The sequence below is a fragment of the Pithys albifrons genome, chromosome 2, assembly GCF_047495875.1.
Source record: "Pithys albifrons albifrons isolate INPA30051 chromosome 2, PitAlb_v1, whole genome shotgun sequence".
In the NCBI taxonomy this organism is placed as follows: Eukaryota; Metazoa; Chordata; class Aves; order Passeriformes; family Thamnophilidae; genus Pithys; species Pithys albifrons.
Genome location: NC_092459.1, coordinates 94,326,903 through 94,351,902, shown reverse-complemented (window position 1 = coordinate 94,351,902; position 25,000 = coordinate 94,326,903). Strand labels below are relative to the sequence as shown.

The 25,000-nt window shown below is 39.9% G+C and overlaps 1 protein-coding gene across 2 annotated transcripts in view; it reads left to right on the top strand.

Annotated features, from left to right (window-relative positions):
• LPGAT1 (lysophosphatidylglycerol acyltransferase 1) overlaps positions 1–25,000 on the top strand; it is a 69,894-nt gene that overhangs the window by 22,478 nt on the left and 22,416 nt on the right. For both annotated transcript variants that reach the window (XM_071578136.1, XM_071578147.1), the window contains exons 4-6: positions 7,160–7,278; positions 14,774–14,869; positions 17,907–18,180. In XM_071578136.1, the coding sequence (XP_071434237.1) occupies positions 7,160–7,278; positions 14,774–14,869; positions 17,907–18,180 (489 nt within the window). The remainder of the gene's footprint in view (positions 1–7,159; positions 7,279–14,773; positions 14,870–17,906; positions 18,181–25,000) is intronic.

Genomic DNA, 25,000 nt, shown 5'->3' with positions numbered 1-25,000 from the left:
GAGGTACTTCAAAAGGATTTCAGCACTCCATCTCCTTCTTCAGTCTTGCAGTTGCTTTTCTAAGAATAGAAGCAGCAGAACAGACAGCGGAGTTCCTTCTCAGCTGCTGCGGTTTATGACCACTATAGACACGCAAACTGACATCAGTCACAACCTTCATGTCTCACAGTTCCCACTTACCTGCATGGCTGTGAACTCTGTCTTGTAGTATTCCTTGGAAGCAGTAACCACCTTATACAACTGAGCTTCTAGTTCAGATGATCAAAACTATGAGCTGTGGAACTTTGGTGCCTCTGCATTTCAAGCAGTGTTGTGGGAGTGACATACAGGAACTGTTTGAGACCTCCAGCCAAATGTGTAGGGTATGTCCAGTGCAAGATACATCCTTGTAAGACTTAAGATACATTGGAACTATTCCTTAAATACCTGCTGTGATCATAGTTTGTGTATTCTGACAGAATATGTTAATTTAAAAAGTTTTCTTGTCGTGTATACCACTTGCCTAATGTAATTAAAAAGACCTGAAACTGTTGAAATAATATTGCCAGTACTGAAGTCGGTGGAAGAGGTTTGCTTTCCTGAAGGTGAGCTAAGGTTGTGCTGATTATTGATTCTCTTTCACATATGGATAAAAGGAGCCTTCTGTTCAGCCACAAGCATCATCTCTTGTGCCAGAGAATTATAGAACTCAAGTAAACTGTACCCATGAGGTCTTGAAGGTGCATTCCAGGAAAGCAGTCATTGATAAAGCCTATTTCCAAAAGGAACTGCTGTGCTTTAGGAAAAACATGGTTCTTGGTTTGGTTAGAAAGGTGACAGAGCCAGGGGTGTCTCTGTTGAATTGTCTTCTGTTTTTAACACCTCTGTTGGTGAATTGAAGTAAGAGCGTGGCTGGACTTAGAATAAATACTGTGAGTGCTCAACTCCTCTTTGCCATAAAGCAGATTTGACTGTAAACTGCAGAACGAGAGGATGGAAACTAAGAAGAATGAAACTGAAAGCAAAAGGAAATTTGTGTTGTTTCCTACAATGAAGTGTGGAGGTCTGCAAAGGGATTTGTCAGAGAAAAATGAAGATGGTGACCGGGACATCTTAAACCCAACCTTGGTTTATTAACATGTACTGTAGGAGCAATCTCTCTTTATTTTCAGGCTTCCCTTCCTCAGCTACTGCTTATGGTCTCACTTTTCTATTATACATGTTTTCCTTGATGGGGGAAAAAAAAAGGAAAAAAATTGTCAGTGCAGGTCAGTTTATCATCATAAAGGTCTGAACCTGTAAAAGATGCTCTTTTTGTTATAAAAATCTTGTTTGAAACTACATGTTTGTTATTTATATAATAACCTAAAGACATGTATATTGTAATAGCATTGAAATTGAAAATACTTTTTTTAAGAGGAATGCATTCTTTAGTAGCAAAAAAATAACATGTTAAGGGAAGCTGTGTTTAAGGAGGTATGATATTGTGTGTATGTTCTTTCCCTCCTTTTCTGTGCTGTACTTTTATTCATCATCTGTATGTCTTGTGTATAACTAGAGACAAGGTACGATGTTTTCCTTGGCAGTATGAATTTTGAGAGGAATGGATGGGATAGGAAGAGCTACTTTTTTCCATAGTGTGTGTCTGACTTTATATAGGTGTTCTTAAACACCTTCTACCCCTAAAGTCCATGCTTAGTAAAAGTAAAAAACTATAAAATGTAACTGTATGCCACATATGCTACTTCCCTTAGTTTGTTTTCCTTTTTTTTTTTTTTTTTGATGTAGGCAACCAATTCCCAGAGATTTAACCTTTTTGTAAAGGGCAAAAAACATCTTTAGCACATCTTAAAAAAAATAATATGGTGTAGCCATTGTGCTAAGTAGTATTTAACCTCTGGCTTCACTTCTGGGACTTCTTACTGCCAGCTATCAAAGAATCCCATTCGTAAAGGAGAGACAAATGAGTTTAACAACTGTACGTAGCTGCTCTGGCTAAAACCTGCCTCGCCGAGTCATTTGTGAATAACAGGAAATCAGGATTGCAGCTTGCCAAATGTAAATGCTTGAGTAAGAGGAGGAACGTTTAAAACACACAAACCTGGTTGTCATGGGTTGCAGTCACTGTTGAGAACCTAATAATAACATTCCTTCTGTTAGAAAGCAGGGTGGCTTTTGAAGAACAAAGGAGGCTGTCTCTCAGTAACACTGTTTATTTGTTGCTGCAGGTTTCCAAGAGATCAGTTAAAGGTGGTGCTGTTCAGTTCTAAGTGTTGCCAATCTGCAGGTTCTTGGAATAAGCTTTCATGAAGTCTTGTGTCATGGATGCAAGTGATTACAAGTGATCAGAAGGCAAAATAAACTGAGGATGTGTTTAAAAATGCAGGGTCCTGCACAGAGGGAGGAATAATCTGTGCACTAGCACAGGCTGGGAGCACTGGAAGGCAGCGCTGTGGAGAAGGACCTGGGGGTGTCCTGGTGTACAACAAACTGTCCATGAGCCAGCAGTGTGTCCCTGTGGCCAAGGCCAGTGGTATCCTGGGGTGCATTAGGAAGAGCATTGCCAGCAGGTTGAGAGAGGTGATCCATCCCTCAGGCCTAGTGAGGCCTTATTTGCAGTGCCATGTCCAGCTCTGGGCTCCTCAGTAAAACAGAAACACGGAGCTCCTGGAGCTGGTTCAGTGGAGGGCAGCAAAGATGATGAGGGGACTGGAGCATCTCTTACAAGGAAGGGATGAGAGATAACCAAGAGGGGACCTCAGCAGTCTACCTAAGTATCTGCAAGGGGGTTGCCAAGAGGATGGATCCAGGCTCCTCTCAGTGATGCCAAGCACTAGGGCAAGAGGCAACAGGGAGAAACTGGACCTGCACAGGAAGTTCCACCTGAACATGAGGAAGAACTTTTTTGCTGAGCAGGTGACTGAGACTGGAACAGAAGACCTAGAGAGGGTGTGGAGTCCCCCTTAGGGGAGATATCAAAAAAGCATCTGGATACAATGCTGTGCCATGTGCTCTAGGATGACCCTGCTTGAGCAGGGAGGTTAGACCAGATGACCCCCTGTGGTGCCTTTCAACTTTACCCATTCTGTGATTCTGTGGAAGGTTCTAGAGTGAAAGTTCTTAACTTCTCCCGTTTCTAGAGAGAGTTGTGAATGTTGTGTTTACTCAAATCCAAATGGCAAATAAGTAGACATACAAATCTTTATGTGTTTACTTATACCATAACTTTTAGGTGATTAACCTGGCTGTTTATGGGTTTGGGTTTTTTAATAGCTGTAATTGGAACACTTCAAGACTTCCCTTGACCTTGCCATAAAATATCAGTCTTTTATAACTCAATGCATTTTGAAATAATAAATTAGGGCTTAAGTTGTTATGATACCACGAAAAATGTCTGCCAATTCTTCTGCTGCAGACTATAGTGAAACTATTGACTCTAGCAAAGAAGAGATGGTCAAAATTTCAGAGCATTTTTTAGGTTTTAAAATGCAGTATGCAAAATGAAGTTGTTCATATTAATGGCTAGGCAATTACATAAAACACTAAACTGCCATTCTTGCCAGGTATATTCAAAAGTGTAAAATAAATCTACTGACATACTGCAATTAAAGCACTTGAATATTTATTCATAGCATTGCATATATGCACACAGTTACATTAAGAACACGATTACAAAGTAGCCAAGTGTTCTGAGAACTCTCAATAGCTACATTTAGATGTCTAATAGTTCACTGAAAACATGGACATTTTTTGGAAATTATTGCTTGTGTTTTCTTCTTTAAGCTCTGCAAGGATTAGCTCATAAAAAGCTAAGTCTGCAGCTCATTATATGAAATATTTGCCTGGTGTTTTAGATCTTGGACTTGTCATGAGAGAAGGATAAACATTTCCATCTTAGGGCTCATGTAGTTGCCAGTATACTTGTCCTCATCCTTTCCCTGAGAAGCCTTTTGCTTACAGCCCTAAGTCACAACTGAAGTCTCTCTTACAGCTCAGTCACTTCTGTCTTGCCATGTTAAACTGATTCCCTGCTCTTTCCTCCCATTATGTTATTTTACTGTGTTAAACTGTGTTTGCAGAAATCTAACTATTGCTAGGTTGTAGACTCAGAACTGGTATCATTAGAAAATGTGCTTTGGCAATAGAAAGAAGCTGTGGAGGAATGTTTGCAGGATTTCAGGCCTCCAAGTGACAAATATTTGTCTTTGAAGTGTCCTGTTACAGTGGAGCAAAGCAGTGTTGCTGGTTCTGCTGCTGTGCAGCTGAGGTTTTGATTTGAACGTTTCCAACTGCAGTGGAGGAGCAATGTAATAGTGCGCGTATTTCTTAAAGCAAAAGGTTCTCCTTTGGAAAATTTCAGTGTGGAGAGAAAATTGAAGATAAGTATTTATTATTCCCCCCACTGAACTTAAAGGGACACTGTGAACCTAAAATTCTTAATACTTGAGGATTTGGTTTTTAGTTCTTTAAAAAAATATAGTAATGGCAGTGGGTTGTCTGCACACTTTTGTGGTTTGCTGTTCTGTTTCTGATCCAGACACACTCCGTGAAGGACTTACACAAAGTGATTCTCTTCTCCTTGATAATCAGGTCAATCAATTGCCCATAAAGTGTTACTAAGCACAAGTGACAGCCTGATTGCCTGGGGAGAGTTGACAGAGGGAGAAGAAGCCAGAGAATGGCCAGCTGATTCACTGTGACTTAATAACCTGCTGCTACCTGTCAGCTGAGTTGCAGAAGTTGAGCAATTAGCCTGTCCAGTTGGTAGAGGAAAATGAATAGAGTAAATCAATTAAAGAATTCAGTAGAACTTCATTTTTCTTTTGCCTTGTGTTTGGAGTGGGGTAACAGAGCCCACCTTATTCTTACTTCTCATCTGAAATTTGTTAGTGCATCATAAGCTGGTTGTGTTTTATAGTCTCATATATTTAACAAGAGTAGGTAAAATAGGTAACAGCAGAAGCTTTTTTCCCTGTGTTTCTTTGGCTGGGGCCTATCTGAAAGTTTCAAAGTCACATATCAGTCTTTATCTAGTATGTTAAAAATGTACTTTTTTTCCCTAGCAAATTAAGTTTCTTAAGTTCTCTTCATTGTTTTCAATGGAGTGCTGCTTCTCATGGCTTACGTGTTCTCATCCATAAACTTTATTTTAATCCTTCAGAAAGTTAGATCTGTGAATCAGTTTTGAAGATTAAAAATAGTTTCTTTCTAAATTGTTCTACAGTTGAAATGATTAGCACTGTAAATTGATATGTTCCAGGGAAGTATCTCTAGTAAAGGAATGCATTTTTTCTCTGAGTGATCTAGAAATAGTTTTATTTGGAAATAACTATTTGTGAGAAACCTGATTTTGCAGATGCTTGATGTATTTAGTACTTGGTTTTTATTACTTTTAGAAAGCAACAGTTCAGTAAGACTGTTGTATATTGGTTGCTTAATAAAGACACTGAAGCAATAATTTCCAAGTGAGTATGTGGTTGATTTCTTTCACTTTAAAACAGTTCTCATTTCATCTTAGTTTCTTGCCCTGTGGGATACTGCCACAGACAGGTATGTGAAATACTTGCTAAGGAGGGAGCACAGTCAAACTATGACTGCCATATCCAAGCTTTTCCCAACTTCCATGGAGTTAGAGAGGACATTGCGGGGGGGGTGTGGGAATTCGCACATAGTGAGGAAGAGGGATAAAGGAGATCTTCCAAGAGAAAATTAAGAAAGGATCTTGGCTTACCTGGGGAAAGGAGGTTGAGCACTATGGAATGAATAGTCCTCCTCACCTTCATATCTCTAGTCTGATTTTATCTGCTTGTGACCAAATGCAGCATTTTATTTTTTACTTTGTGTTTAAGTCTGAATTCAGTGCTAATTTTGGAGTATTAGAAAGTATCAGAAGTGGCAATTTTCAAAAGTGTGATTTCTGCAAGGACAGGGAAGGTATGCATGGATTATTGCTTCCTGCCTATTACCTTTGCATCAGTTAAACTGTGTATTAAAAGACAAATAGTAACAAAGTAATTGTCCTGTCCTGAGAGGTGTTCACTGCTTGGAGACTTGTTATAATGATACTAAAGATTTAGTAGTGAAAGTGAAATATTCCCTTTGTTGTCAGAACTGAAAATAAGAGCCAGGAAGAACCACTTAAGATACTGAACAGACACAGAATGATAATATTATCCTGCATGCATGGACAATGCATCTTTCTTTTGGGACTTCATAGAGCTCCTCTGCCTGTCCATCCTTTCCCTTTTCCCTGCATTGCAGTAATTCATTTTATTGAAGAGAGCCAGTCTCCAGTCAGTTGTCTCTTTGCCTCAATAACAGCATTAGGTGTATTCTAGTCTTTAATTTACAACACACATTTTCTGGTTTTCTGCCCTGTGTTCTTCAGGCGGCAGTCTGCTCTCCTCCACTTAGTTACTTTGTGGCAATGGACTAGTGATTTTAACCCCTCTTCCTTACTCAGCATGGTTTTGCCAGTCAGTGTAAATGTTGGATGATCAACAACTGCATCTTCCTCCTGACATTATTCTTGCCACTGAAGCATCTGGTCTCTGGTCTGTGAAACAGTGACTAATAGTTTCTGTCATCTGAGCAGCATTTTGTGAACCCACTTTCTTGCCTATAGCTAAATTGCTTAGATTTGAATGACTTTGTTTAATGTAGCATTTTAAACCTAAAGATCCAACTACAGATTTTTGTTTTGCTTTTACTAGAGTAGGATAATAGTAAGTTTTGAAATGAAACAAAATTGCTAAGTTTAAAAGAAAAAAAGAGCCAGCAAAACTCCCTTTTGACAACAAAGTGGGGTTTTTTACATCTAATGAGGTGAGGTAGATGAGTATGAAAGCTGGGTCAAAAGCTTATGTAATTTTGAGACCCTAAATATAGAATGGTGTAATGACACAAAAAGATCAATCTGTGCACATGTTCTGGTAGAGTATTTTTGTTTTGTTCTTATTCTGCGCATGCAATTTAGAACTAAGCTGAACACACCCTGCTTGAAAAAATGGTCTTGCTAATATTCCTATCTGATGCTATGTGCCAAGTTAAATTGACATGTAGCACGTAGGCTTCTTTATTATAATTGTCTGGGTGTGATGTCTTTATTGCTTTGCTGATAGTAAAATTTCCCTGTGCTCATTCTAAAATTTACCTTTTTTATTTTTGTTGTTTTTAATAGTAGTGGAATGGGGTGATGATGTTAAAGCAGTGTCAGAAGATGAAGCCATGGTGCTGGTGAACCATCAAGCAACGGGTGACGTCTGCACACTGATGATGTGCCTTCAGGATAAAGGCACGGTAGGCTACGACCGGGGCATGGGAGAGTGTCTCTGTGTTCCCTTGGGAATGCTCCCATCTGTGTGCTGTACTGATGGCTGACTTTGGGGTGTCAATCCACCAAATAATCTGAAGACCCTGGATAGGAAGCTTGTTTAGATTTGGTCTCATGTGGCAGCCAGTGGCTTGGAGCAGGTCTGTCTTGGGTTGAGCTGGCAAAATGCCAACTGCCCAATACAGATGTCAGAGCTTCCCTCCTCCCGCCGAGAAAAGGGAGGAAAGGGAAAAAACCCCTTCAAACTAGGCTTATGCTTAAACTGACTATATATATTTATACAGAAAAGAGAAAATGAAAAGAGTAACTACAATATAACATACACACAAGTTAGAAATAACAACTCCCCAGTAAACACAAATTCTACCATTCTAACTACAAATCACTCCAGAGACTCAATTCCCAGAAAGACAGACTTAAGCAGTAAGACTAAGAACAAACATTTTACTTCCCTAAGATAACATGGTGGTGAGCCAGTGCTGTGGGCCTGGGCCTCCTGTCCCTTCTGGGACCACATCTGTGAAGCAGCTGACCAAGCCACTCCCACACTGCTCTTACCCCTTTGAGATGATGTGGGAATATAGTATTGGAATACTATTGGCTAGAAGAAGTCAGCTGTCAGCTAGCTCAGCCCAGCTCAAATCAACTGACAGTCCCAGGCCTACGCTGAAATTTAAAAGCTAAATTTAGGCCTACCTGGCTAAACCCATAACAGGTCTTAGACCATAAAGGTTGTCTTTGAGAAGGTGAAACGCAGGCTGAGTCACTGTGCATCCAGTCTGGGGTAACATAGGGAAACAGATCTCCTGGCTGGTAATCCTCCACTTGACCTTTTCCTCTCACCTCATGCCCTTGTGCCACTCATGCCAACTTTGCTCAAAACAACAAAGGTCTACCTTCTTGGTTATGACTTCATTCCAGCATGGATTTTTTCTCAAAGTTAGGAGCAAGTTGTGTATGGAATTTTGGTAGGAGTGAAGGCATCCCAAAACTAAGCTAAATTCCAAATTGCTTGAGCTCTTATCTCACAAACTCTTAAGCATTTCTTGATAAGAAGCACAACTAATGAAAATGGTTTTGTGCTTTGCTGTTCAGAAAATTCATGTCTAAGGAGTGGAAATTAGAGAATAGGATCTAAATAGGAAACAAAATTTATGTACAAAACAGGAAGAAGGGGGTTGTCTGTGATTAGGCTATAAAAGTGGGAAACAAACCACATCTTGGTGTTGTCTTCTTGTGATCATAGGGTGGAGAAACAAGGAAACAATTGCTTTTTGTTGCATGTGCACAAGTTGTAACTGGCACTGTTTTGTCTAGTGCATATTAATATAGATTATGTATACACTGTATCTTCATCAGTGATCTACCATTTTTAGAAAGTTTTCCAGATCTTACTTATGACAGCAGATTTTTTAAAAAATAATTTAAAAAACCTCTCAAACAAACCAAACTCAAAAAGGAAAGTATGAAAATGCTACTCAAGGTGGAGCAAAGACTCATTTCTTTCTACTGTGGCCTACAGCAGGCTGTTTCAAAAGTACTCTTAATTACTTTCATTTCTTTTGAAATTGAGAAAGTTGGGTATATGCGGTATTCTGTACTGTACCCAAGTGAGTAGAATGACAGAATAAACTCTTTAATTCCCTTAATGAAAATTACTCATAGGAGAATGTTGTCATAAAGATATCAGTGATTCCAATGGGATGAAGTTCAATAAGGCCAAGTGCTGGGTCCTGCACTTTGGCCACAACAACCCCATGCAGTGCTACAGGCTGGGCACAGGGTGGCTGGAGAGCAGCCAGGCAGAAAGGGACCTTGGAGTACTAATTGACAGGAAGCTCAGCATGAGCCAACAGTGTGCCCAGGTGGCCAAGAAGGCCAATGGGATCCTGTCTTGTATCAAAAATAGCGTGGCCAGCAGGCTCAAGGCAGTGATGCTTCCCCTGTACTCTGCATTGGTGAGGCCACAACTTGTGTTCTGTTCTGGGCCCCTCAGTGCAGAAAGTATTGAGGTGCTGGAGCGGGTCCAGAGAAGAGCAACAAGGCTGGTGAAGGGACTGGAGCACAAGTCCTATGGGGAGAGGCTGAGGGAGCTGGGGATGTTTAGCCTGGAGAAGAGGAGGCTCAGAGGTGACCTCAGCACTGTCTAGAACTACCTGAAGGGAAGTCCTAGCCAGGTGGGGGCTGGTCTCTTCTCCCAGGCACTCAGCAATAGGACAAGGGGGCACAGGCTCAAGCTCTGCCAGTGGAAATTTAAGTTGGAGATCAGAAAAAAAATCTTTGCAGAGAGATTCATCAGGCATTGGAATGGGCTGCCCAGAGAGGTGGTGGATTCACCATCCCTGGAGGTTTTTAAACTGAGCTTGGACATGACACTGAGTGCCATGATCTGGAAAATGGACTGGAGTTGGACCAAGGGTTGGACTTGATGATCTCAGAGGTCTTTTCCAACACAATCGATTCTATGATTCTGTTATCACTGCAAGGGCATAGTCCTGTGGATATGTGTTGCATATGATCTTGACCATTCATGTCCAAGACGTTATAAATACCATAGAATTTTATTAAATCGTGTATGTACCCCAAATTATACATAAGTCAGATTTATCCTGTTCGATTCCATAGTTTGAAAGTTTCAGTCAAGACAGAGTAAGTTTCAGTGAATGTAATAGGTGTTGAAAATGGTGAAGGCATTGAGATCTCAAGTAATCTTCACCATGTAAACTATTAGGTTTGTGTGTTTTTAGAAAAGCAGAAAATGCTTAAAATCACTCTTTTTCCCATAAATAATTGTGATCATTACTCTTGAAATGCACATGTCCAGAGCCTGGTACAGCTTTCATGGGTTTAGCTAGTAAAGAATTTAAACAGTATGAGCTTCAATACTTGCTTAGAATATAGCATGAGTAATCCAAGTGGCTAAAAATAATGAGGAAGGTCAGGATAGTTTATCCTTGCTAGGACTTGCTAAATCAGGTGTTTTGAAATTCCATGCTTTGTATTTCTGAAAAGAATTGTGTTTACTTGCAGTGACTGTGAAAGTACTGGAGAAAAAAAAATAAACCTCCCTGTCCAAAAAGGAAGTGTTGCACAGTATGGAACTGTTTAAATTAGTCAATGTTCTTTAAATCCAGTTTAAACTTTACATGGAGTCCTTGACAAACTTGGTACTCATCTGTTAGTAGCAAGATAATAATTTTCAATAATTGTTTTTATTTTCTTTAGGAGAGTTAAGCTGTGCTACTTCCTAATGACTTTACCACTAGACAACTCATTTTAGGTCTCAAAGCATTTTGAGAGGTGAAAGGCTCACTCATTTCACACAGAAGGGCATATGACAAGTGAAACAGCTTTCCAAAGGTGTCCTCTCAGCAGTGATGGTGCAGGGGCACCCCTAGGGAAGTCCCTTCTTGCTTGCTTTTGCCAGTCAATACAGACTGAAAACAGATATAATCTGTTTACCATTTATGCTGCTTTCAAAAAAGTTAAATTTAAGACATCAGAAGTGTTCTGTTGAAAGTTCTGTGTTTTCTCTGTGTAGTGAGATTGACTACTGCAACAGTGGTGCAAGCTGACAATGTTTCCTAGGAGAGCCATGATGGTATTTTTTTTTAGTGTTTTATAAAATCTTACATACAAATTACAGTGTAGCCTATCTGTTTTAACCAAATTTAATCATGATAAGCAGTAAGCTAAAATACATGTGCTAAAATATTTCTGGTCTTTGAGATTCACTTATGTGAATAAAAACCCCTGATCTCTTATCAGGGAAGTGGAACTTTAGCTAAAGTTAGAATTTTTATGGCAGGATTGGACTGGTGATGTTTGATTAATATAATACATGCTACCATAAGAGAGACCACACAGCAAGATTTCAAGTGAAGCAAAAGTGACTAATTATACTTTTTATATAGTTCAGAAGTTGTTCTGATTTCTTGTGAAAGTGTTAAAACAAATTTAGTAAGTTAGTTGTGATCTCCTAAACATGAAAGGTTATGTGTTTAACAAAGAGGAGTAGGTAAAAATGCTGCTATTACTGCTTTCTGACTGGATTAGGACTGATAAATGAGGCTTTTTTTCCTTACTTAGAACAGAAAGCAGTGCCAGGAAGGGTGCAGTGGAGACAAAAAAGGTAGAGCTTGCAGCTGTTTGAGTGCAGATTTCAAGACATACATTCCCAGGTTTCATTGTTAAGTTAGAGGTGCTTTACAGATGAAAGTCAGTCTATCCAGGTTGCTTCATTATGAAATCTATATAGAGGGAAATGAAAGTGAGTCTGTGAATAGGAGGAAACTAGATTTTTTCATATAATTGGGCAAAACTTTTTCTGTGTTCTGAACTTATTTAAGCAGGAAGGATGAAAGAAAAAGGACCTTAAATGACATCCAAAAATTCTTCATATCCATAAACAACTATGAGTCTGTGCTTAAAAATTCTGAATGTCTTTGCTTAAACCTCCTTGAAATGCAAGTGATAAGAGACTCATCTGATAAGCACGTTTCATTCCTGAGGATACTAAATAGAAGAGTCACCACCAATATCTTGCAGTGTCCTCTATTCTGCCCTTGGGAGTAGAACAGAATGAATATCCATTAATCTAGTTTGCCTTTGGATTGCAAACAAGATAATTGTGTCCTGTTCTTTGAACTCCTTTTTGATTTCATGTCTTAGATTTCATACGTAAAAATATTTCTTCTTTGTGCTTCTTGCCACATTCAAGGCCTATAGGCAGATTTATGATTAGTGGATTCTGCAGTTCATCTCTTTGTAGCCCACACACAGCAAACTGCCTGTATGTTTTCTGTTAATTATAACTTGCATGTCACAATTCTCTGTGACACAATCATGTCACTTTTTCTCAGAAAGACTGAGGAAGTAAGTCCAGGGATGCTTGTTAGAAGCCCTGTGTCACCTAAAACATGGTGAGATGGACTTCAGACTCTGAAGAGCAATGATCAGCTTCCAGGGTAAACCTACCATCACCTAAAGAAAAAGATGATAAAAAGTGGTATGGTAGGGCAGAAGCACTGGCATTGCTGGGCAAGAGTTCCTCCTCGAGGATTGCCATAGAGCATGTCGGGAAGAGTGTTGGTTCCTCAAAAGACATACTTTCTTTTCAGAGAAGCAGATAATACTAAGCTTGCTTATTTCCTCCAGTAAAATGGATTGTTGGTTTAACTTCTGCTTGATATCATAGAACAATAGTTGTCGAAAGGCCAAAGCAGTAGATGAACACTGACAGACTGGAGTACTGCTGAAGGCTAAATTGTCATTAGTGAAATTTTGGTGGTGTTTTTGTCAAAGGATATGGTTCCCCACACCAGCCTGTCACTGTTGGGCTGATGCATGGACATGAACTCACTGTAGTGCCTTGAGGAGCAGTAACACCTCTCAGTGATGCCTTTTTTAACTCTTGTCCTTAGGGCACACCTTTTCTTTTTTATTTTTTCCCCTCCCTAAGGCTTTTTAATGTACTGAAATGGAAAGAATGTGAATATCTGCAGAGAAGAATTTTTGCTCTAAGATCCTATCTTCTCTTTAACACAGGCCTGGAGAGAGCTGTAGGATAAACCATTTCACCAATATTTGTCTCAAGTGTGGAGTTGCACCTGGGAGCTAATTTTTCTTTTGTCACTCACAAATACATAGTGTGCCTTTGTGCCTTCAGATGTATAGGAATACCATTTACTAAGGAATACCATTGACAGGAGAGGATACCAGCATGTCATGAAAAAGAGATGGATGCTTGTTTCCAAAGCAGAACCTTTCATGTCTTTGAGACCTGTGCTTTTCTCTCAGACGTGGTTTCCTGTTATGCTAGAGGGTCCAGAAATGGGTGCTTTTGCATCCAAGGTCTAGTACTTGGTAGCATTAAAACCCCACAAAAGTTTAGGTCTTCTTCATGTGCTCTTAGGTCAGGCTGGCTAGCTTCTAAATGTGCTGTTCAAAGTTTGCTGGGAGATCAGTTATACGTCTGAGGCTATCAAGTGTCTTAAATATTCTATGACAGGGATGTTCTTGCACACGAGTAAACACTTCACTTTGCTGAGCATCTGGCTGCAGTTTTTTACAGGTAAGGAAAAGGGGATGTGACAGTTACCTTTCTCCAGATACAAACCCCATGATTCATTTACATCTTCTTGGTCAAAAGTGAGAATAGGTATTCAGAGCACTCAAAGAGATAATTAGATTTCTCTGGAAGAAACTCTAACAGATATGTGCAGTTCTAGATAGGAATTGAAAATTATTGAGCTGCTTTTCAAAACAGAATTCTTGCATAAAATATAATCTGGTTCTTTCTAAAAATTCCTTGTAGACATATGAAGATGTAGAAACAGGTAAAAGCTGTTTCAAACTGTTCTGTCAAGCTGTTTTGTTAGAAATACTGTTGAAAGCATGGATGTGGAGTATTTCAGTTGCTGTGCAAGGCTCTGGTGTTCGGAGAGTACATTGTAGTAGTAGCAGATGTAATTGACTAATACATGAATAATACATTGGTTTTTCTAGAGGAAATCGTTATTTCTTAGGCTACTTTCTTGCTGTCTTTTCTTCAAAGTATGTGTTGCAGGCAACTGAAAGATACAAAGCAGAAGGTGCTTGAATGGTCATCTGACTACCAGAGCAATGTCATGGTCCTTCATGTTTTGATAGTGCTAAGTGGAAGAGTACTGTGTTACATGACTTCAGGTTTCAATGAACTTGAATCGGTTCTTGGTGTGGCCTCATAACACAGGGGAGAGTTAAGGCAACTATCCTGGTCTGTTTTTGAGGGCACATAAGAGACACTGGGTTTTTCAGTTTAGGAGACCCAATTCCTACCCCTTTCCAAATCTACATGTTGGAGCAATAGAAGGGAAAGACCTCGAGAGAGAAGCTTTTCCATTCTGTTACTTACTTCACTGGGAATAATTCTTCTATTTTAAATCTCAAAATACTGAACAGGTAAAGGATCTGCCTTTGCTGTCCTGAAAGAAGTGATAGTCTAAGTGAATCTAGTGGCTCAGCATCTGTTTTTACCTTTTCACTGTGCTGCCTGGCTGGGACAAGGAGCAGGATTTGATTAAATTCTCAGTTGGAGATTTCAAATACACAACTGTGTTGTTTTGTGTACTTCAACATAAACACTGAACATACTTTTAGCTTGCAACTGGCTTAAAACTGTGGTAGTATGTCAATAAGAAGCATCAGACTACCTGTGTGAAAAGGTAGAGTAGAAATAACTCTAGCATATGGCTGATATTGTAGACCTGTATATTATATTACAAAAAGGCAGCTGTTTAATCCTGCTCTTGAGGGAGAAGTGTAGCACCTGTGCTGCTTTATACTTTGGAACATAAAGGACTTTATTCTATATATTTGCTAGTTTTACTGCTGTTACAATAGTGAGAAGAATGTGACCAGTATATATGGAATTCTCTGCAACTAATATTTACTAAACTGTTTGTTTGTTTTACTTTTCAGGTTGTCCGACAGATGATGTGGCTGATGGATCATATTTTTAAGTATACAAACTTTGGCATTGTGTCTCTAATCCACGGAGACTTCTTTATAAGACAGGTAAATGGAAACACATAAGAGTGCTCTGGTTTATCCTTATATTTGGAAACATTGTAGTGTTATGGGACTTACTTATTACTGCCTGGATGGTTTGCAGGATGAAATAACTATGCTGCAAAGTTTATATTTGAGGAGGTCTTTGTTCTGAAACTGCTAATTTTCTTATTTGGATAGACACAAATGTTTATGGAATCCAGTTTTGATGGGGGCCTGTTATGAGAGAGACCTACAGGGAAAATACATGGGCAGTTCTTTTTGTTTCTGAGCATCTGTTGTTGGCACATGTTGTCTTTCCTTAGTGAACTTGAAGCCTTGTAAAGAGTCTGGTTAGGTCGTTGCTCTGACTGTCGAAGTTTCAAATGAGGAAAGGCAGGACTGTCCCTTGTGATGGTGACGTGGTAGGGGACTAGTTCAAGGTGGTGATGGGCCTGCGTAAAGAGCAATTAGTTGGTTCTTGAAGGTTAGTTATTATTTGAAGATCAGGAAATAAAGTCTGTTGAACTCAGCAAGGGAAATACTGAGCGAAAGCCTCAGATGATTTCATGCAATTTGGGTGGGGTTTTTTGTTGTTTGGTAGCCTGTACTTTAAAAGTAGGAACTTACATGAATAATGATAAGCGTGGACGTGCTGCAGTTATGGGAACTGGTGAATTGTCGTATCCAGCCTACATGTTTCGTTGCTTTCCTTGTTTTTATTTGTCTGGACATAAAATGTATGGGCAGCTAGAGAGAATTAATGGATTTCCACTTTATTGAGAAGGAGAAGCTAATTTACTCAGAGTGAAGTAGGGAAATACTTAATCACAGCTGAACACAACTAAAGTGAGATTTCTCTCTAAGTCCAGAGGCGTGGTTAGAAAACCTTGGGCAAAATTAGGTAATAAAACAAAGATGTCCAGAGCTATACATCTGTGTACTGTGAGGGTATGGAAAGGAATAGGATGTGACACTTTGTAAAATATGTATCTGTTTCAGTAGTTAGAATTCACAAGATGTACATTTTGAGCTACACAGAGCTGTCAGCTTGTAATTGTAGTTTCTGAGTGTAGTGTTGCAATTCCAGTTACAAAACCAAAGCATTACTGAGCTGCAAAAACTAGAGCTTTTCCTTATTGTTGTGAAGTGCCTGGCATGTGCAACATAGGAAATAAAATGACATCATCTTTAGTCCTAAATAAAAGCCAATTGAAAATAAAATGTTTCCTGGCTTTTAGCTGGCCTTTGGGTGTAGCAAAAACACTTCAGGTGAGGTGAGTGAGTAATGGTCCTTTGCCTAGCCCTAGAAAGGCCAGAGTATTATTTGTATGAAGAAATACTTCATTATTTCTCCCTGTAAAATATTGTAATTTGATTGTGATGCAATGCATCCTGCTTGTTAAAACTCTTCAGTAGCCTCATTTTCATGATCAGACCAATGGCAGTTTTAGGAATCCTTCTGAGGTCTATTAGAAGCTGACCTGGACTGTTGGTAACTTGCCAGGTTGGTGGTACAAAAGTGCATGGCATCCTAAAGGGTTTGTCAGCTGTCAGCTACTCCCTGTTTTCCTGCCTCTAAAGGAAAGATGGCTGAGCCTGTTCCTTGTGGTGGTGATCAACTAGCCATGGCCTTCAAGAATTGGTTGTATTAAGGAGGTGCTTTTACTTCTGCGTGAATTACTTTCTCTTCTTTCTGGAGAGTGTGTTAACTGCATTTTGTCTTCCAGGACTCTCCAGTATTCCACTAGTTAGGGTTGCTTTTAGAACACTCCTCCCCTTCCCGTTAGTCCAGTAGATTTTTCTGTATTGCAGCAGTATCTTAAACCTCACAGTATTTGCTAAACTGCAGTTTATTCACCAGTCATATTTTCTTGGTTTGTTTAGGTTTTGGAGAGTTATAATATCTAATGTGAAAAGTTCATTGTTCACTGCTCTTTTGCTATCTGTTATGCTCTCTTGAAGTCCTATGGTCTGATGAGAAAGCACTGCTTTAACTGAGAAACTTTTATATTGCTCTTTAATTGCATTAATATGAGTAGGCAGAGCTTTTTTCTTCCTTCTCTTGAGGTAAATTAGAATTGAAACATTAGGAGAAACACTTTCACAAAACTCATCTTCAGTAAAATATTGGTTCTTGTTGCCTTCCACCCAACCCCACTATTTCCCTCTTCCTTCCTCTGCCAGCCACCAAACAGTGCGAAGTTTTTGGCAATTTTGTCATTTCAGAGAATTAAAATCGCCTTTGCTGCGGAGACCTTTAATTTTGGACTTCTGTGTCTTTTGAGTGATTTAAGAAAGTAATTTTGGGGCACTCAGGAAGGATAATTAATGTAAATAGATTCCTCGGAAAAACTGTGTAGCTCTTGGTGTGTACAGAGATGGGAAGAGAAAAGATTGTTACTGAAGATATTTCTGCAGTAATTAAGGACATATCTTACTGTCATAAGAGAAGAAGTTGTGCTAATAGATCAAAGAGGAGAAATTAATGAGTCTTTCAAGCAGTGCAGATGTGAGTGAAACCTGTGGCTCTGCTGTAGTAACCCAGCCATGGCCTGGTCTGTCTGTGGTACCTCTGCCATTCTGGTAAGGGATGGGGAGCAGGGAGAGGTGCACAGAAGACAGTGAAAGCAAAGACACTGTTTGGCTTGCAAAAATTGCTAATTATACATAGACCTCAAAATCATTGCTTGACCCCTAGACTGTATGTACAGAATTCAGTTCAGCAAATTCAGCTCTGGACTCAGTAACAACTAGGGAATTCTGTACATACATCTTCCTGTTCGGTGGAGGTCCCACAGACATTCTGGATGTCACTCTTGCACAGAGGTCATCAAATCAGGAGCTTCATCTTCAATCTCAGGGACTTTTTGTCAGCCTTTCTTTCTGTAAATTTGCATTAGTTTGGCCACCAGTAGGTACTCCGAGGAGAACATTGTTTTTTATTGTCTTAGGGGTTATTTATATCTCTGAAAAGAGAAAAATCTTAGAAATATAGTAATTATGTCTGATGTTATGTCTTTTAAGCATTCATTTTATTTAGATTAATGTTTTACCTTTATAGGGAAAAACACACCGTGACCAGCAGCTTGTGTTACTCAAGGATCATCTAGAAAAATACTACAGGAGCCGCAATCGGAAATGGATTGTTTTATTTCCAGAGGGTGGCTTTCTTAGGAAAAGGAGGGAAACAAGCCAGGCATTTGCCAAGAAAAACAATTTGCCATTTCTTAAACATGTCACCCTGCCAAGACTTGGGGCAACACAAGTAATTCTGAAAACACTTGTAGCACCACAAGAAAATGGAACTCCAGCAGGTGGAGATGCTGTGATAAAAGGTAAAGACCTCTTCGCTCTTCTGGGTAAAAAGCACATTAAATGTCAAAGGTTTGAGTTGAGAAAAACATGTTGAATTGGTCTCTTTAAATGTCAAATACATTCAGAATGGGTCACTGCAGTTTATAGAAATGTTTTCATATTTAACTTTTAGCTCTGCTAACTTTATTTTTGACCCTGAGATGACAACAACAAAGAAAAAAAGAAAAGGAAAACCTTAATTTAATTTATTCTGTGGTGTGGCTGTGTGAATGTGTAGCTTGGCTTACATGGTGGGTAAAGCAGATACTGGAACAGGCACCCAGAGGGAGCACAAAGGTGAGTGGCTCCTTTCAGCAAGATTGGTGGTTTGCACTGCTTTGTGATAGTGTGGATGACAGTAGAAGTATTTCTGGAATATGTCGTGTTCATATTTTATTCCTGCCTTTAAAATTTTCCATGTATTCAGTGCTGTATACTTTATTCTTCCTCTTGATCTGTTTTTTGTGGAGTTCAATTTACTCTGTTCTCTACAGATCTTTATGTTGACTGTCCCCCTTTATGCTGATATTGGAGTTAACAGTTGCTGATCACTAGATTTGAAGGATTGTTTTGGCTGTCTTATGTCAGAAGAGTTATGAGGGAATAAGAGTTTTCCTGCAACGTTATTGTTCTGGGATGCCTGGACTGTAGCGGAGGGTGTGGCTTGGCTATAAATGCTGCCTGTAGTTTTGGGACTTGGTGCTTCTGCTCTCTCAATTTTTAAAATTAACTTCTTGGTACATGAAGAGCAGAGTTAGATCTTAACTTAGTTGTGGATTTCTGGTACTTATTATAGAAAAAGTGGATTGGGGTAGTTTCTTAATCATAGAATCGATTGGGTTGGAAAGGACCTCTGAGATCAAGTCCAACCCTTGTTCCAACTCCAGTCCATTTTCCAGATCATGGCACTCAGTGCCATGTCCAATCTCAGTTTAAAAACCTCCAGGGATGGGGAATCCACCACCTCTCTGGGCAGGCCATTCCAATGCCTGATTACTCTCACTGCAAAGAATTTTTTTCTGATCTCCAAGTTAAATTTCCCCTGGCAGAGCTTGAGCCCGTGCCCCCTTGTCCTATTGCTGAGTGCCTGGGAGAAGAGACCAGCCCCCACCTGGCTAGGACTTCCCTTCAGGTAGTTCAAGGCAGTGCTGAGATCACCTCTGAGCCTCCTCTTCTCCAGGCTAAACACCCCCAGCTCCCTCAGCCTCTCCCCATAGGGCTTATGCTCCAGTCTCTTCATCAGCCTTGTTGCTCTTCTCCGGACTCACTCCAGCCCCTCAATATCTTTCCTGAACTGAGGGGCCCAGAACTGAACACAAGCTGTGGCCTCACCAATGCAGAGTACAGGGGAAGCATCACTGCCCTGGTCCTGCTGGCCACGCTATTTTTGGTACAGGACAGGATCCCATTGGTCTTCTTGGCCACCTGGGCACACTGTTGGCTCATGCTGAGCTTCCTGTCAGTTAGTACCCCCAGGTCCCTTTCTGCCTGGCAGCTCTCCAGCCACTCTGTGCCCAGCCTGTAGCACTGCAGGGGGTTGTTGTGGCCAAAGTGCAGGACCCAGCACTTGGCCTTACTGAACTTCATCCCATTGGAATCAGCCCATCTCTCAAGTCTATCCAGATCCCTCTGCAGAGGGATAGATTCTATGATTCTGTAATTCTATGAATTGCTTCCAGATTTTTAATTTTGAAGTTATTCTTGTCAGCATAGGAAATAACTCAAGATGATGTTCTTGCAGGAGTGAAGGTAGAATTTAAAATGAACTGAAAAGTCAAGCTGTGGAATGAATCAGAATATTTGGTGTCAGGCAACATTCAGAAAAGAAAGGCTGAAGAAAACTTTTGTTATCGTAAAGCATTTTAGGTTTAAAAGAGAGAAAGTGAATACCCCAGTCCTTGTTAAAATTTGTTTTGAAGTGAAAAGTTTGGCCTGTTCCTATTCTGTTTCTTCCCGTCTCAACAGCAGAAAGGGATGAAAAATAAGAAGTTCCCCACATGAATTACAAGTCTTCTAGGTCTGGTAGGAGACCAAAACCACTTGTCAAATACTGATTTCATGTTTTCCTACTCTAAGGTTGCTATCAACATAACTAACCATCCACACTGGCTTGTTTGTTTGTTTTAGATTTTTTTGTTTGGTGGTTTGGGGTTGTTTGTTTGGTTGGGGTTTTTTGGGGGGGGCAGGGGGGGTGTTGAGGTTTTTTTTAAATGGTATGATTCAGACTCTAGAGAAATAAATGTTTGATAGTAGTTAACCTAACTGGGTACTAAAATAAGGGAATTATCTCAGAAATAAAATGGAACCGTATCTGTCCATCCTACTCAAAAGGCAGAAGGAAGGGTAAGTGGGCAAAAATAGGAACAAAATGTGTGGGTTTAGCTGTCATTTTCTCATAGTAATGGGCTTGAAAACATACTAAAAATCATGAAAAAGTGAAAGGAAGAAAACAGGTTCTTTGTCAGTAGCATTGCACTGGAACTTTATGGTTCATTGAACTGTGCTTTTCCTTTGCACCACTTCTTGTGGTCTACTGGCTTACTGGTAACCCTGGTGTCCTGGGTTACCAAATTGTTCAGCTTACTATAAAACCCTTTATTCTCCATTATTATTATTCTCTCTGTCTTTTTGTTTCCACCAAGCTTTATTGATACTGGTGGAAATTCATGTTCCTCTATAGAATTTGTTTATAGATGAAGAGTAACTCCTTCTCATCACAAATTATGTTCCCTTCCTGCAGAGTTTCCTGGGTAGCTCAGTTATGTTGAGTCATGATATGCAGTGATGATGTTCTTGACTGCTGTCATTTTATTAGTACTTATTCATTTTAAATGATCCTTGTAGCTTTTATGCCATTATCATTTTATGCCATTCTACTTTCTCAGCTGGAATGGTGTACAGTACTGGGGGAAAGAAGAAAAGATGACAAAAGCAACTGTAATAAAAGATGGATCATTCTTAATATACTGTTACGCCACCACAGTGTAGCACAAACTAAATCAGATACAGTTGTTTGATCATGTCACCCCCCCCAGCTCCTCAGCCCACCTGGCTTTTGTCTATCACCTCACTGAAGCTGTGGCCTTCAAGCAGCAGTTCAGGAATTGGGCTAATTGTAGCTCAGTGCTACATCTGTCATTCTGTAAGGTCTCTACTCTGATTGCTGTCATCACTTTGGTAGAGGTGGGTTTATGTTGAGCAGTGAGAGGTTCAGTAGCCTCCCCAGAAGTTCATTAGTATTAGTTATGATGACAGTATTCTTAATATCCAAACCCCTTTTCAATTTATTTTCATGCTAGTTATAATTGCCCACAGGTAATTACCTGATTCTTGCTCTGTAAAGGAACAGGAAGAATGAATGTTCCTGAGCTAGAACAGTCAATGTTATTTGATTATTCTTGTGCTGAAACTGACCCATTCTTTATTGGTAGCTTTTCCAAGACAAGCAGCCTTTAATTTCCTCCTCCTAACAGTTTACTTTCATATTTGAAGTTCCAAGTACCAGCCTTCATCAGGATGAATTTTAACTTACTGCTGGTAAATACTGAATTAAATTTTTTTTAATTAAACATTTTTTGCTTTTGCTGCCTTTTGAAACTCTTGTTTAATAAGAGTTTAATATCCTAAATAAATAGAAGGATGGAAAAACATCGGAAAGGTAGCACTATCACTTGATAGTGTGACTGTCTTTGAAGCTAAATAGTGTGAAGGATATAGCTCAGTGATGTCTGTCCCTGAAAAGAGAGTAAAAGGTATTTCTGCTGTCTGATGAGAGCACCACTCTGGGCAGATGTGCAGTCTCCCCCAAACAGAGCGTTGCTGCCAACACCCACATTGCAGAAGAAGATTTTAGTGCAGTGTAGAAATAGGGGTAGCATAAAACCCCCTGATGAATAGCCATCATCACCTTAACCCTGGAGGGACCAATGTGTGTGTTCACAGGGGTATTTTATGGTTTTGGTTTTTTAAATTTTTTTTATCAGAACACTTAGTCCCTGACATGGTTGCAAATACAGTTTCTTTAGGTGATAGCAATTAATCTTGTGAGTTTTAGAACTAGCTAAATGTTCTAAATGCCACACAGTTGGCAATTCAAAGGAGTTTGGTGCAATCATTCCTTAAAGATATACATTCCAGAGCTTAGTTTTGATCAACCTTGCTCTAGGATGGTTTTTTAATTGTTTTATTTGACCATGCAGCATTTTTTGTCTGATAACAGGTTCTATGAGCTTGGTTAGAGCCATATTGTAATCTTATTTTACTGTTTTTCAGTGTAGTAGAGTACATTCAGTTCTGATGCTTTTTATCAGAGAAATTCAGTTTTCCCCTTCTACAAAACTGGACACTGACCTTGATAATTGATTTTCTTTTTTTTATTTTTTAAATCAAACTTTTTGATTCGCTGTTATATGAGGAATATGATTTGAATAACATGTAAGAAAGTTGTTGGGATTTTTAACCTGGAGAAAGGGTTTCTTGTTTTGTTCCAGGTGATTTGTTACAGCAAGATCTTGGAATGACGAGTAAGATGTTCAGTCTGAGAGTTAATCTTTGGAGAAACATTTGAGTTCAGTGATCCAGCTGATCACACAAGAACAAGCAGAGAACACAGGACAGGTTACAAGAATGGATTGCTATGCAGGGAGAGGCAACAGCCTCTTTTGGCTGCATTCAGAGTGATGTAAGTGTTCAGAAAACCACACCTGAACACTGGTGAGTGGTAGTAAATATTTTTCCTTTCAAGTGCGAGGTGCAGTCCTCAAGTTCACGCCTGGCTGGTACTTTCTTTTCCACTCTGGATTCTGTCTGACAGTGTCGCACAATCCAGAGCTCAGCTGAAGGCAAAGTTTCCTGCTGAAATCTGTTCTTATAACTTGCTCTTTTTCTCAGTGATAAACACTGGTGGGTTTGAGGAGTTCTGCACATAGTCTAATTATTTTTTAGCATTAGTTGACCCCAGGGAGGGCATAAAAGGAAGAGAAACTCTGAACCACAATACATTTGTGATTGTAGACAGTCAGGTATCTGCCATGAGAGGACCAGGGAGGATGACAGATCAATGAATGTCTTAAAGGTGCCGATGATAAGTTGCTTCTTAATTAAATATGAAGCAACTTAATATCACTGAATTCCCAGCTAGAATAAAAATAAGGAAGAAAATATTTATGAAGATTTGCCTCTGCTGGTGATCTAAAAACAAACAAACCAACAAAAATCCCAAACAAGTTAAAATCATAGAATCAATTGGGTTGGAAAAGACCTCCGAGATCATCAAGTCCAACCCTTGCTCCAGCTCCAGTCCATTTACCAGATCATGGCACTCAGTGCCACGGCCAAGCTCAGTTTAAAAACCTCCAGGGATGGTGAATCCACCACCTCTCTGGGCAGCCCATTCCAATGCCTGATTCCTCTCTCTGGAAACAATTTTTTTCTGATCTCCAAGTTAAATTTCCACTGGCAGAGCTTGAGCCCGTGCCCCCTTGTCCTATTGCTGAGTGCCTGGGAGAAGAGACCAACCCCCACCTGGCTAGAACTTCCCTTCAGGTAGTTCTAGACAGTGATGAGGTCACCTCTGAGCCTCCTCTTCTCCAGTCTGAACACCCCCTGCTCCCTCAGCCTCTCGCCATAGGGCTTATGCTCCAGTCCCTTCACCAGCCTTGTTGTTCTTCTCTGGACCCACTCCAGCACCTCAATATACTTTCTGAACAGAGGGGCCCAGAACTGAACACAGTACTCAAGGTGTGGCCTCACCAATGCGGAGTACAGGGGAAGGATCACTGCCCTGGTCCTGCTGGCCATGCTATTTTTGATACAGGCCAGGATCCCATTGGCCTTCTTGGGCTCCTGGGCATGCTGTTTTAGTTTGATTTTTTTCTGTCTAGGCCAGAAAGCCAGGGTTACATGTGAATGTTCAGTCTTGTCTTAGCACACATAAGGCAATTTTGTACCTTTCTTATTAAGGTTTTTTATTGCCATGTGGTTTGAATCCAGCTATGTAGGACAAGCACCTGCAGGCCTGTTTTGAACGTTTATGTGCTATTTAAGGAGAAACAAACTGGTAACATGGTGAAGCAGTTTGGGAAATCAGAGTTCTCCACCTGTGCCGAAGTGGCAAGCAGACTGACACCACAGAATCAAAACTAGTTCTTGGAGAGATCAGCTTAGATACGGCCTCTGCAGCAGTCTCTTCAGCTGCAGTCTCTGGCAGCCAGGCTGCTCAATCTTTCTGCAAATACCAGAAATGAAGATAAGAGTGTCACTTAATGGTAGGTAGTGAGTTGAAAAGAGTTTGGCTGTCAGAAACATCTGTGGCTGAGTTGGCCAAGCCATGCTTGGCAAAGGGAGTTCTTGAGCAGGTATACACAGCCCCCTGTTTTCTCAGCTGGAAATGCCAGACCTGAGATACACACCATATTATAGCTAATGCAGCAATTTTTCTGTTTTGAGCTCCTGTTAATGTGCTCCATTAAAAAAATAATATGGTTTATTCTTGTTCTGAGGTCTGTTTAGGCCTGAAAGCAGCATCCTTGGAGATAGTAAAGTGTCTTGTGTCTTGTGCATTTCTGTGTTTCGGTTTCAGCATCTGTTAGATCTTCCTGACTTTATAATAAATTTGCTCATGAGCAGGGTACAATAGTATAACTCCCAAAAAAGGACATCAAGATTGATTTAAAAATTAATTTTCTTAAACCCTTGATGACTTAGGTTTTTTTGGCAGTCTGAGATCTTGGATGATTATGTAAGGCTTATTTTAAAGCAGCACATGCACAAATATGCTTGTGACTGATTTGATAGCATGTG